This window comes from Kogia breviceps, chromosome 5 (assembly GCF_026419965.1).
Source record: "Kogia breviceps isolate mKogBre1 chromosome 5, mKogBre1 haplotype 1, whole genome shotgun sequence".
NCBI classification, from domain to species: Eukaryota; Metazoa; Chordata; class Mammalia; order Artiodactyla; family Physeteridae; genus Kogia; species Kogia breviceps.
This window is the reverse complement of record NC_081314.1, coordinates 19,481,582-19,494,406: the sequence shown is the minus strand read 5'-3', so window position 1 is coordinate 19,494,406 and position 12,825 is coordinate 19,481,582. Positions and strand designations below refer to the sequence as shown.

Sequence of the window (12,825 nt, the reverse complement as noted above, 5' to 3'; positions counted from 1 at the left end):
GCACAACCAAGTGTGGTTTACTTTGGGAATGCAAGGCTAATTCAATATTTGAAAATCAATGAATGTAATTCACCATATTAGCAGGCTAAAGAAGAAAACCCACATGATCATATCAACTGATGCAGAAAAAGCATTTGACAAAATTTAACATCCATTCAACGAAACCTCCCAAGAAGCTAGGAATAGAAGGGAACTTCTTAATCTGAAAAAGGGCATCTACCAAAAACTCAGAGCTAAGAGCGTATTTAATAGTGAAAACTGGAATGCTCTCCCCCTAGGATTGAGAATAAGGCGTGGATGGCCACTCTCACTGTTCCTAATAAACATTGTACTGAAAGTCCTACTCAGTGAAATAGGACAAGAGAAAGAAATAAAAGTCATATAGATCAGAAAGGAAGAAATAAAACTCTTCTATTCACAGATGACATGTCTGTCTACAAAGAAAAATCCCAAATAATCTACAAAAGAATTTCCTAGAACTAAAAAGTAAGTTTAGCATGGTCACAGGATACAAGGTCAGCACCCCAAAATCAATTATATTTGTATTGGCAATAAGTGATTAGGAATTGAATTTAAAATTACTATTTCTCATATCTCTAAAAATGAAATACTTAAGTATAAATCTAAAAAAAAGTTCAGGAACTCTAGGCTGAAAGCTAAAGAATATGATCACACAAATTAAACAAGACTTAAATAAGTGGGGAAACATATCATGTTCTGAACTGGAAGTCTCAATATTGTCAAGTTGGCAATTCTCCCTAAATTCATCTATAGATTTAATGCAATTTCAATCAGACTCCTTGGGGCAATTTTATAGATGGTAGATATAGGCAAGATGATTCTAAAATTTAGATGTAAAGGTACAGCAACTAGAATAACCAAACTAATTTTGAAAAAAAATTAAGAGGACTCCAACTGATTTTAAGATGTACTATAGGACTTCCCTGGTGGCACAGTGGATGAGAATCCACCTGCTGATGCAGGGGACACGGGTTTAATCCCTGGTCTGGGAAGATCCCACACACCACAGAGCAACTAAGCCCGGGCGCCACAACTGCTGAATCTGTTCTCTGGAGCCCGCGAGCCACAACTACTGAGCCCACGTGCCACAACTACTGAAGCCCGCACGCCTAGAGCCCGTGCTCCGCAACAAGAGAAGCCACTGCAATGAGAAACCTGCGCGCCGCAACGAAGAGTGACCCCCGCTCGCCGCAACTAGCGAAAGCTGGTGCACAGCAATGAAGACCCAATGCAGCCCAAAATAAATAAATTAATTAAAATCACTTAAAAGGAAAAAAAGATGTACTATAAAGCTAGAGTAATCACAACAGTGTGATATTGGCAAAGGGATAGATATATAGCTCAATGGAACATAACAGCATTAAGAAATAGACCCACGCAAATATGGCAAATTGATTTTTTACAAAAGTGCAAGGACAATCTGATTAGAAAATGGGTAAAAGAATAGATATATCACCAAATAAGATGTTCAACATCTTGTTGTTGTTCAACATGATTAGCCATTAGGAAAACGCAAACTGAAAGCAGAATGAGATATCACACCTATTAGAAGACCAATAATAATAAAAAAATAGTGGCAATACTATACGCTGACAAGGTCATATATGCAGGTGGGATTGTAAAATGATACCACAGTTTGGCAGTTTCTTATAAAACAAAACATGTACTTAACATATGACTCAACAATTACACTGTTGGGCTTTTATCCCAGAGAAATGAAAACTCATGTTCACACAAGACATATATACAAATGTTTATAGAAGTTCTATTCATAATCACCCCAAACTGGAAACAACCTAAATGTCCTTTGATGGGTGAATGGATAAACACCTTGTGGTATATCCATATCAAGCTGTACCTCTCAACAATTCTCTTAGGAATGATGAGAGGATGTGACTACAAAGAGTCTGCACAAGAGACTTTTTGGGGTGACAGAACTTCCCTGTATTCTGATTGTGGTGGTGGTGACGTGAATCTGTGAATGTGTTAAAATTCATAGAACTCCACACCAGAAAATCCAATTTTACTGTATGTTAATTTAAGTTAAAATAAAAATTTAAAAATACCAACCAAACACCAAAGTCAAAGCAGAATTAAAATAAAACAAAAACTTGTATGATACAGAAAGATGTAAAATAGAAGGTGACACTGAAAAGCAGGATTATAATAAACATGCTTTTTGTATCCTGCTTTCTTCACTTAAGTCTTTACATGTCAGTGAATATAAAGTCATCTTCACAAGTCATCATTTTAAATGGCTGCATAATACTCTATTCTATAAATGGTTTATAATCATTATAGCAATCCCTTTTGGTTGGATAGTTAACATTTCCCGAATGTTTTGCTATTTAAACAATGATGTGATGAACATTCTGATACACACTACTTTACACACTCTTCACATCAATTCCTTCAAATACATTCTTAAACATGGATCAAAAGGTATGGAGATTTTTAAGACTTCTGTTAGATATTGGCAAACTTTTCTCATGAATGATTTTAAGCTTACGATCCTCTCAACAGTGCAAGAGAAGGCCTATTTTGCTCATCCTTGCTGTGTCTGATGGCAAAATTGGCCACAATACTTTGTACTTCTTCCTAAGAAGAGGTCTATTATTCCCTCCCTCACATTTGGCCCAGTCTGATGATGTGATCTGGCCAGTTAGCATGTGGTAGAATTGATGCTGTACAAGCTCGGAGCCTAGGCCTAGAGACTTTGCAGCTGCCACTTCCATTCTTGGGATTCCAGCCACAACTGCCATGTGACTGCACCCAGGCTAGCCTCCTGGAGGATGACAGACCACATGGAGCAGAGCAGAGCCATCTCAGGTGAGGCCACCCTAGACCAGCTGCTCTCCAGCCAACCCTCCAACTGACCACACACATGAACGAGCCCAGCCAAGACCTGCGATCAGCCAGGTGTGGCTCAGACGAGAATATCCAGCCAACCTGTAGACTTGTAAGCTGGTAATTGTTTTAAGCCACTGAGTTTTGGGGTCGTTTGTAATGTAAAAATAGATTACCAACACACTCACTGACATTTGATTGTTATTAATCCTTTACATTTTTATCAATGAACAATGACATCTCATTGTTTTTGTGTATTTCTTTAATTTTCAGTGTAGTATTTTTCATATACTTATTTGCCATTTTATTTATTTATTTATTTTTTTTGCAGTACGCGGGCCTCCCACTGTTGTGGCCTCTCCCGTTGCGGAGCACAGGCTCCGGACGCGCAGGCTCCGGACGCGCAGGCTCAGAGGCCACGGCTCACGGGCCCAGCCGCTCCGCGGCACGTGGGATCCTCCCAGACCGGGGCACGAACCCGAGTCCCCTGCATCGGCAGGCGGACTCTCAACCACTGCGCCACCAGGGAAGCCCCTATTTGCCATTTTAAATCTTATTTAGTGAATCACCTGTTTTCCTATTGATGCGTTATTTTTTCCCTGTTGATTTTGTAAGAGCTCTTTTTACTAACCCTTTGCCTGTTAAATGTGTTTTCACAGAATAACAATACTGACTTTCTTGTGTAGCTCACGAACTTGCTCTGCATGCCAAAGAGGGTAATTCTCAAACAATTTTAAAAGATACAATGTGGCCTCCCGAGGGATTACTTTAAAGGGGTTAATATTCATTTTGAGTGTAGTTTCTAGCACATTCACTGTCATAGAAAATCAGCCTGCGACTTGACAAGACGTTAAGCATTTCAGAGTTCAAAGCTTCATTCAGCTCTGGTCACAGGATCGGGTACCATCGCCATGGGCATCCAGCTCTGCCTGTGGGTCTTCCCACGATGCACGAGGCACAGCCTGCTCACCTCTGCCTTTGCACTTTCTCCCCCAGAGACACTCGGAGTCGGTTTTCAAAGTGGGTGCCAAGCTGTACTTGGCTGCCAGATTCCTTGTGAGAAAAATGCCACTTTCTCCCCTTTTGTAGTTCGCAACACACAATGCTCTGAGAATTCCTGCAGAAGTCTACTGGACCCAGTACTATTTCATCAAACAAAATCTGGAAAATGCTGAGCTGCAACCATCTCCAGAAGTGGAGGGAAGCTGCAAAACTGACCCACCTGTTGGTTTAGGGCTCAACAACAAACCTCTTCCCCAAACTTCTCCTAACGTCCGGGTACTTGCAACCACTCCAATTCAGCCACGTCGCTCTGTCAGAGAATGAGCAAGCCGAAAAACAAAATACTCTTTAAGCCCTTCCGAGGTGGTCTCACACTGGGAACTCGCCCTGGCCGGAAGCTCCACCCATCCCCGTTTCTCATGCCCTCCTCCTTCCCGCACCGCGTCTTCTCTCTCCCGTCTTGGACACGCGCTGACGTGCAGCATTCTCCTGAGACCCACTCCTGGCTCTGCCCCAAGGCGGTGCTGCTGATCAGCACTCCCCTCCCCGCCTCCCTGGTGGGTGTGGGGCTGTGATTCCCGCTCTCACCCACAGGTGTGTAAGAGCACTTCCGGGAGGCTTCTCTGCTCCACACGGGCCTGGGTCTGGGCATGCTGTCCCCAGGTGAGCAGAGTCACAGTACCCATGCTTCCTAAAGGTGTGAAGTGCTAAGAGTTTGCTGACTACAACCTTTCTGTGTCAAATAAAACTCTTAATTTATGGAAAAAAGTAATTTGGCCAATCTCCAATGATAAAGAGTGGAGCATTGGGCTTCCCTGGTGGCGCAGTGGTTGAGAATCCGCCTGCCGATGCAGGGGACACGGGTTCGTGCCCCGGTCCGGGAAGTTCCCACATGCCACGGAGCGGCTGGGCCCGTGAGCCATGGCCGCTGAGCCTGCGCGTCCGGAGCCTGTGCTCTGCAACGGGAGAGGCCACAACAGTGAGAGGCCCGTGTACCGCAAAAAAAAAAAAAAAAAAAAAGAAAAAAAGAGTGGAACATTATTTGGAGCACAATTTAAAGTGAGATCTAAACCTTAAGTACAGTCAGATACCATGACATGAATCTTAGTCACGTCTAAACCCAAAGCAGCCCCTTCCTGGGATTTCGGGTCACCTGGCTGGCTCTCTCATGGCACCCCTCCCCACTTCTACCAGTTGTCACCCAAACAGCATTTTCTGACGCTGAAACTTTGGCTGTCTTAGTAAAAGCATATTAGCGATGATTTTCTGCTACATCTGAGAAGTGGCTCCCAGGCCCTTTTCGCAGATGCTATGGGCTCTGCTTCCATCTCCCCACCCTCACTGATGTGGAGATGCAGCAAGCATGCCCAAGCCCGTCCACTGGCCTGCTGCCCTGGGCCTGCCTTCTACCCCGTCAGGAGAGTCCTCCACGTGAGAGCTTATCTCCAGGTCTCTGCGGGTTTGAATCAGGCTTTGTCTAAAGGCCTAATTTGCTCAGAATTCCTAATGCAGAGATGGCAAACAGATTTCGTGTTGTTCATTAACTCTGACTGATTGGAAGTGGCTGCCTGGAGCGCTTATCAATTAGCAAAGATTGTCAGGTATGTGCGTGTGTATGTGAATGTGTGTGTGTGAGTGTGCACACACACACGTGGGTGTATATCAGTGTGTGGAGGCTGCAGGATTTACGTCAGATGTTTGCCATCTTTGACTTAACATGCTCCTTAACGCTCTCCATAACTGGCCTTTACAACCTGGATCCTCTGCCTTGGAATTTTTTCCTGCAGTAGCTGAGAGTCAGAAACCCTCAGCTAAAGCATTTGTAATTATTAAAAAAAAACGACCCTTAAACAACCCCTGGCTGGGTGTTCAACAGAGGTTTCTACCCGGAGTATGGCAGTCAGCTTTAGTGCAGGAAGTGTAAGCTCTGACATCCCAGGAACAGCGAGCTGAATGATGGCCTGGGACAGTTCAAATCTGTAGATTCCGCACCGGGTACTGCAGTAGCTCTAGTCGTGGGATGACAGAGAGTGTGCAGAGCTCAGGGCCAAGACCTCAGGGGCACCCGTCAGGGGGTGATGAAGGGCATCTCCTGCAGCCCTGAGTGACCCTGGCTTCCACTGGGCTCCTGAAAACCCAGGGCCATTCATGATTCTTTCTGCAGAATGGAGCTCGACAGGGATGTCAGAAGTCTGGAAACACGGCAGTTGGAGCCTAGTGCATGCGTGATTCAAGAAGGCACAAGAGTGTCTGCGTGGGGATGAGGGTGGGTGACCTGGAAGGATGAGGTCTCAACCCAAATCTGATTCGTCACGAATAACTTTCAGGGCCTGAGGTCAACGGGACTCCTGTGGTCGTTCCCCTCTCATTCAACGCACGCACCCATTGCAGATGAATCCTCTGAAGCCCTCTTCCGCATGAAGATCCAAGATTCCAGTGATCTTTCCATCACCTGTTGCATGAAGCTACCACACCCGGTGTCTCTCTGCTGGGAGCTCTTCCCTGGAGGCCGCATGACCCGCTGCTCCACCGCCTCCCTTACTCAGATATCACCTTCCCAGGGAGGCCTTTCTCAATCACTCTATTTTAAATCATTCCCTGCGGTAGCTGCATGATGGCCCTTAAAGCTATCCATGTCCTAATTCTGGGAACCTGTGAAAGTTACCTTATATGGCAAAGGGGACTCTGCAGATGTGATTCACTTAAGGATCTCGTGATAGGAAGGCAATCCTGGATTATCCGGGTGGGCCCAATGTCGTCACCAGGATTCTTATAAAACAGAGGGGAATGCATCTACTTTACGGAGAGAAGGCAATGTGATAGTGGAAGTGGAGATTGGAGTGACGCAGCTACAAGTTGGCAAGTGCCAGCAGCCTCTAGAAGCCGGCAGAGTCAAGGAAAAGGTTCTTACCCAGAGCCTCCAAAAGGAACCTGCCTGCCAACCGAGAGACTGATTAGCCCAGTGAGGCTGACCTGGGACTTGTAGTCTCAGAACTGTTAAAGAGAATACATTTGTGTTAAGCTACCAAGTTTGTGACAATGTGTTACAGCAGCCAAAGGAAACTAATACACACCCATGTGCACCCCCCCATCCCCCTTCCTGCTTTATTTTCTCCCCCAGCCTTATCTGACATCTTGCATTTTTCTCGTTAGGGTCACCTGTCTCCCTCGCTAGGTGTCAGCTCCACGGGGACAGGAGCCTTTGTCTGTTGTGTTCTCTGACGGATCATCCAGAGCTGCTTTTTGTGGAATGGACGGGTCAGTGTCAGTGTGGACTCTGGCTCAGCCCCAGGGCAGGGCAGCCTCTCCCTCGCTGTGGTCCAGGCTCCCTTAAGACCTGGGTGGGGGGGGGCATCCTATCCCAACCTACAATGGACCCTGTCCTGTTTGTCGGATGCCAAGGCCACCCTCCTTCCTGCCCTCTGGAAGCCTCAGATACTGGGAGTTGGCATGTGAGTGGCCCATGAGAGCCGGGGTACGGTGTGCCAGGGGAGGCTCTGGAGAGTAGCAGGCCCCATCCCACCAGTCCCACCCCACAGGTCTGACAGGAGCACCCCGCTCGGGGACTACAGCATCCCTAGTCTCAGACTCCTCCTCTGTAAACAGCGATAACACCATGACCCCATTGGGGCTGTGGCCAGAACTAAGCGGGAGAACTAAGCCGATCCACTCTCACTTTAGTGAATATCACTTACTCTTCTTTGGGGTGAGCTGTGGACTAGCAGTCTATTTCAGAGAAGCAGGGGGCCTGGGTCTGTCCTTGCGGTGCTCAGGTGGGTAGCAGGTCGTGGCGGGCCCACTGAGTGCCCTGGGGTTTGTCCTGGAGCCACAGTCCCAGGAATTCTGCCCTAAATGGATACTGACGTAGATTGCAAGGACAGCTGGCCACCTCCTGCTGGGAACTTGCGGTGACAGGCCCTTCCTCACTACCTGCCAGTGCCTTTCCCTGGGGATGGTGGATTAGCCCGTGTCTCAGAGAGCAATTCCGCGAGGACCCCCGAATCCTCCAGGGCCTCCTCCTTCCGCACTGCACCCTGGACGTAACCCATATCGATTAGGACATCAGTGCTGAGAGCACCGGTGGTGACATCTTAGGGCTGAGTCTATGAGAGCTCTTAGGCACCAGGCTCTGAGCAGAAAAACTGAGGTGGCAGGAGGGGAGGTTAGTGAGGGGGGGAGTGGAGGTCTCTAACCTGGCCTCTCCTCCAGCTGTAGCTATATGGAGCCATCCCGTCTCTACCCCGTCGTGCTCTCAGATCCAGTCAACTGCAGAGTCCGCACGGGGGTGCCCTTGCCTGCCCTCCCAGACCCCCCAGGACCCGTCCTGGCAAAGTGAGGATTCTTGAGGAAGGGCTCTCTCACTCCCCATTGCTGAGTTAAAACTTGTCCCTGGGTGGAAGGGCCTCGAAGGCTCAGCCTCAGGAGGAGAGGCCAGGGAACTGCTGTGATTCAGTGGGAGGGAAGGCTTGCACACGGCGAGCCAGTAGGGGGAGGTTGGTTTCTACGAGAAGCTGAGCTGTGAGAAGTGTAACAGCTGAGGCCCTGGTGGTGGTTGCGGGGCGGGGGGGCAGGGAGGGGGTCAGGCCGCTCCCGCTCTGACTCTTGCTGGCCATGTGATCTTGGACAAAAGAAAACCTTTCTAAGCCTCAGCTCACTCATCTGCGAAATGAAGACAGTAAGAGTACCAATCAAATACGACTGTTTTGAGGCATAATTCACATGAGAATGATTATGTACGTGGTCTGGCAGGGTGCCTGACGTGAAGTTAGCACTCAGCAAATGTTAGGTATCGTGATGACAGCCGGGGTGATGATGATGACAGCATTGGATGCTGGAGCCCGAGGACTCGACTTCTCTATTGCATGACACATGCAGCCTCTCACTGTTTTCCGTGGGATGTGGGAGAGGGGAAGGGTGCTCCAGCATCCCCAGGGCAGAGAGGCCCCCGTTGCCCACAGTCTGGGCTCTGCACCTGCTGTCTCTGGCCAGGACAGTGGATCCGGGCACACAGGAGCTGGAGGAGAGGTCATAGGCAGTGGCGGAACCTTACCTTGGTTGTCATAGGAGGTGATGACCTGGGTCTGCTGGGGGTGCTGCTTCTCCACCAGGTTTCCTATTTAAGGAAGCAGAGGGAACGGCAGTGACCACTGGGCCCACGGTGGGGTGGATTTTTCCCCAGGCAGAGGAGAGAGCTGCCAGGCTCGGCCTAAACACATGTGCGTAAGAAGAGTCATACACCTGAACGCAGAGACAAGTGACCGGGAGCCCATGTACGCACAGCCTCACGCTCTCGGCAGGTGCCGGCAGAGGCTGGGTTTTTCTAGAGAAGCTGGGGACGCCTCCCATGGGCTAAGTGACCACAGCTCCTGACCTCGCTGCAGCCGGGCCCAGTTCCCAAAGTGCAGAGGGCTGCCCCGCTGATCTCCACACCTTTCTTTGGAACGGCCAGGGAGGCTCCTATCCTGATTACGGGCCTGTAGCTTCGACTGGTTAACTTTGCCAAAGACCCCACAGCCAGGTGAGACCCGGGACTTGAACCCAAGTCTCCAGCCTCCTGCCTCCCTCTGACAGGAATTGGGGGGGGTACCCTGCTGCCTACTCTAGCCTAGGAGCTGGGGTGCTTGCAGTTTGGTTCAGTTTCACAGACAATTGCAGGGCACCCGTTCTGCAGGGTGAATGTTCTCCATGCACTGGCGATATTCATGTCCCAGGACACAGAGCTGTCCTCAGAGCCTAGTGGAGCCAGTCTGCTGTGGAGAGATGCCCAGCTTCTGCCTTAGGCCATGGAGGGGGAACCCACAGGCTTATCTGCCCCTCCTACAGGGAGGAGGCAGATAGGCACCACCTTCCCTCCATCTCTCCCTTTACAGCTGCTGTGGGGGCCTGGTCTTGCCCTTGAACCTCTGCTTCAGAGGGGTGGGGGAAGGGCCACTACCACCCTGGCCTGCCATCTTCTCCCCTGGCCTCCCACTGGGCTGCAGAAAGGCGGTTGGGTCTGTCACTGGAAGTGACCACTGGCACCTGTGCCTGGACCTGGTGCAAGCACTCAGGGGCACTGGCCTGACCTGGTTCCATTCATATGACATCCCTTGTGTACCCAACCAGATCTGTCACTCAGCGTTTCCCATGCCTGGGCTCAGGCAGAAGCCAGTCAAGGTGGATGGGTGGGTGGGTCACTGAGCTGGGCTGGACTTGCGATCCTCCTGGCAGCGTCTTGCCCTGGGAAGCCCATCCTCTCCAGCCTTCTCTATAAGCAGGCCCATCCAGGACACTTAGGCCCCCTAGGCTGAGGTCGGTTGGTTGGCCAAGGGCCAGGACCGCTGTGTGTGCCACCCCAGGGTGATGCAGTATGCTGGGCTGGAGCTCCAGGCCAGACTCAGGCGAGGACAGGGCAGCTGCCTCCTGCGGGCACAGCTGGCCGCATCTCTGCTCGGCTGGCTGATGGAAGAAATAGGATCTGGGAAGGGAATCCTCAAGGAGGATGATTGGCTGGCATAGCTGCTGTGGGCTATTTATAGTCAGGGTTGCACAGTTGGTTTCCCTGTAGCTGTGGGGCGTTAGTCCCTGTGCTGCTAGGCAGACTTCGGCCAGGGCCAAGGAAAGCAGCCAATCACAGCAGGGGAAGCCCGTTGCCGGGCAGGCTGGTGGCTCAGCCCAAACACCTGCTGCTTGGAAAAGTTTGGAGCACTCGGGCTCCCCCCACCCTGCCAACGCCCCAGCCCAAGGAGTGCACAGTGCAGCAAGAGGGGGGACATGTGCCCTTTTGGACCAACCCCACGTTCAGCCACATTTGTGCACACTCTACCAAGCACAAGCCATCTGCTGCCTTCTCAGCTGAAAGCCATCCAGTTACCAGGGCTGGGTGCCTTGGGCACCAGCAAGGCAAGTATGTACCCAGGACCTCACCATCAGAAAACACAGAAAGAAGCTGGAATTTTAACTTCTGCATGGATGCAAGCACGCCACTCGAAAAAATAAGTAAAATTTGACTTAGTAAATTTTAAATTGCGTATGTTGGTGGAGTGGTGGAACCATCATCTTTCCCAGGCTCAAGGCCTCTGTGCGGCCTCTCTCCAGCCCTGCACTTGTCTGAAACTCTCAGTTCTTGGGTGGTTTTGCAAGAACTATAATCATTCTCTTTACCAGCTGGTACATCGTACTAAGACCCACTTTATGTCTTAAGGAAGAGTCTTGTAAGAGTTATCGTGTCTCTTTGTGATTTTTTTTTTTTTTTTTTTTTGCGGTACGCAGGCCTCTCACTATTGTGGCCTCTCCCGTTGTGGAGCACAGGCTCCGGACACACAGGCTCAGAGGCCACGGCTCACGGGCCCACCCGCTCCGCGGCATGTGGGATCTTCCCAGACCGGGGCACGAATCGGCAGGCGGACTCTCAACCACTGCGCCACCAGGGAAGCCCCTCTTTGTGTTTTGTTATATTTTTCCACTAAACTTCCCCCAAACCAGGAGCCCCGAGGATGGTAAAAGGAGGATGAATTTAGTATATTTCAATCCTCTCCTGAGGACTGATAACATTAATAACATGCCCAAGAAGCCATAAGATGAATTTCCAACAACTCAGGCAAAGTAAGAGCTGCAACAAACACAGACGCAGTGTCTCTTTCCTCCCACATGGCCCGCCTGCCCTCCACCCACCCGCACACTGGCCGAGCACGCCTCCGTGCATGGGCTGCTATGTGCTTCTGTCGCTGTCAGGTGTCTGGAGGTCTGATTCTTACTGTAATTCTCAAGAGCCCACAGCACAGTTTCGCTAACCTTGGCGTCTGCTTAGGTAGAGCTGGAACTGGTGCGTCTACCATGTGATGGCCCCGTATCAAGGTTTAGGAAGCCATCCCACCCATGCATGCCCATCAGCCAGGACTCAGAGGGTGGTCCCTGGTGGGGGGGTGTCTTGAGGATGAGTTATCTCCATGCACAGTGCAGGGGACACAGGCAAGCTCTTCACCTCCAGGGTGCTGAGACTCGGCTGTGGTGAATGGCATTATGGTGCAATGATTCTAACACGGCCCCAGGAGGGCAGGTGCTCCTGGCTGTCCCGTTCGCTGTTCCATCTCCAACAATTAGAACCCTTCCCGGCACAAAGTAATCACTGTCGACCTTTACTAAGGGAATGAATGAATGAATTTACTTTTAGAAGTTCATCCTCCCCTTTTGTTACTGTCAGAAGGATGGCAGAGCATAGTTGCTCTGTTTTGTTCAATTGAGGTCCTGTTTCCCCATTTGTGGAGGGTCATGTGGGGGGGTGGGTCCCTTCCTACTGGCATTTGATGAGTCAGTCATCTGATCCTGGGGCTCACACAGTTGGAATCTGACTGAATCATCTACTGGGGCTCTGGGAATGGAGGTCTGATTCTTACTGGAATTCTCACATGCCCACAGTGCAGTTCTACAGTGTTTGTTCCTGGAGGCCGGGCTTACAAATCTCACAATAAGGACACAGAATAAGGCCCAGTATAATGGTTCATGCATGGCATGGCCAGAGAAATCCTGGGCCTGCAGGGGGAAAGACACCTAGCACCATAAAGAGGCTTTGGAAGCTGATTTCTTCAGATCTTATTGTATTCTGGATCCCAGGCCAGGAGCCACAGAACCCTTCAGTGGCATCTCCCGAGGACTTGAGTAACACCACCCAAGGCAGGCCGCTGTCTTCTCTGTTCAGAAATATTTTCAAAAGATGGGTGCCCCAAGATGCATGGGACGCATGACCTGGGAAGCCCCACCTCCCATGGGAACACACCCAAACCCACCATCCCAAATGATGCCAAGTCCTTTATAGCTCAGCCAGCGAACAAGTGGGTGCTCACGGTTATAGCTTCGCTCCGCCCGCCTCCCCGCACACCCTCCAGGAAATTGGTGGACCTGTTGCCAAGGAAAATTTTCCAGGGTCACAGTGGCCCCAGAGGCCTGGCTGCGTCACAAGCAGCCACTGTCTGAGTG

The 12,825-nt window shown here is 50.1% G+C and overlaps 1 protein-coding gene across 4 annotated transcripts in view; it reads right to left on the bottom strand.

Moving 5' to 3' along the window:
• The window catches only part of KY (kyphoscoliosis peptidase), a 48,816-nt gene that overhangs the window by 31,823 nt on the left and 4,168 nt on the right, over nucleotides 1–12,825 (bottom strand). For 2 of the 4 annotated variants that reach the window (XM_059064142.2, XM_059064149.2), the window contains one exon: nucleotides 8,921–8,983. The exons of the other annotated variants lie outside the window; for them this stretch is intronic. In XM_059064142.2, the coding sequence (XP_058920125.1) occupies nucleotides 8,921–8,983 (63 nt within the window). Of the gene's footprint in view, nucleotides 1–8,920; nucleotides 8,984–12,825 lie in introns of those variants that run through there. 4 annotated transcript variants of the gene reach the window in all.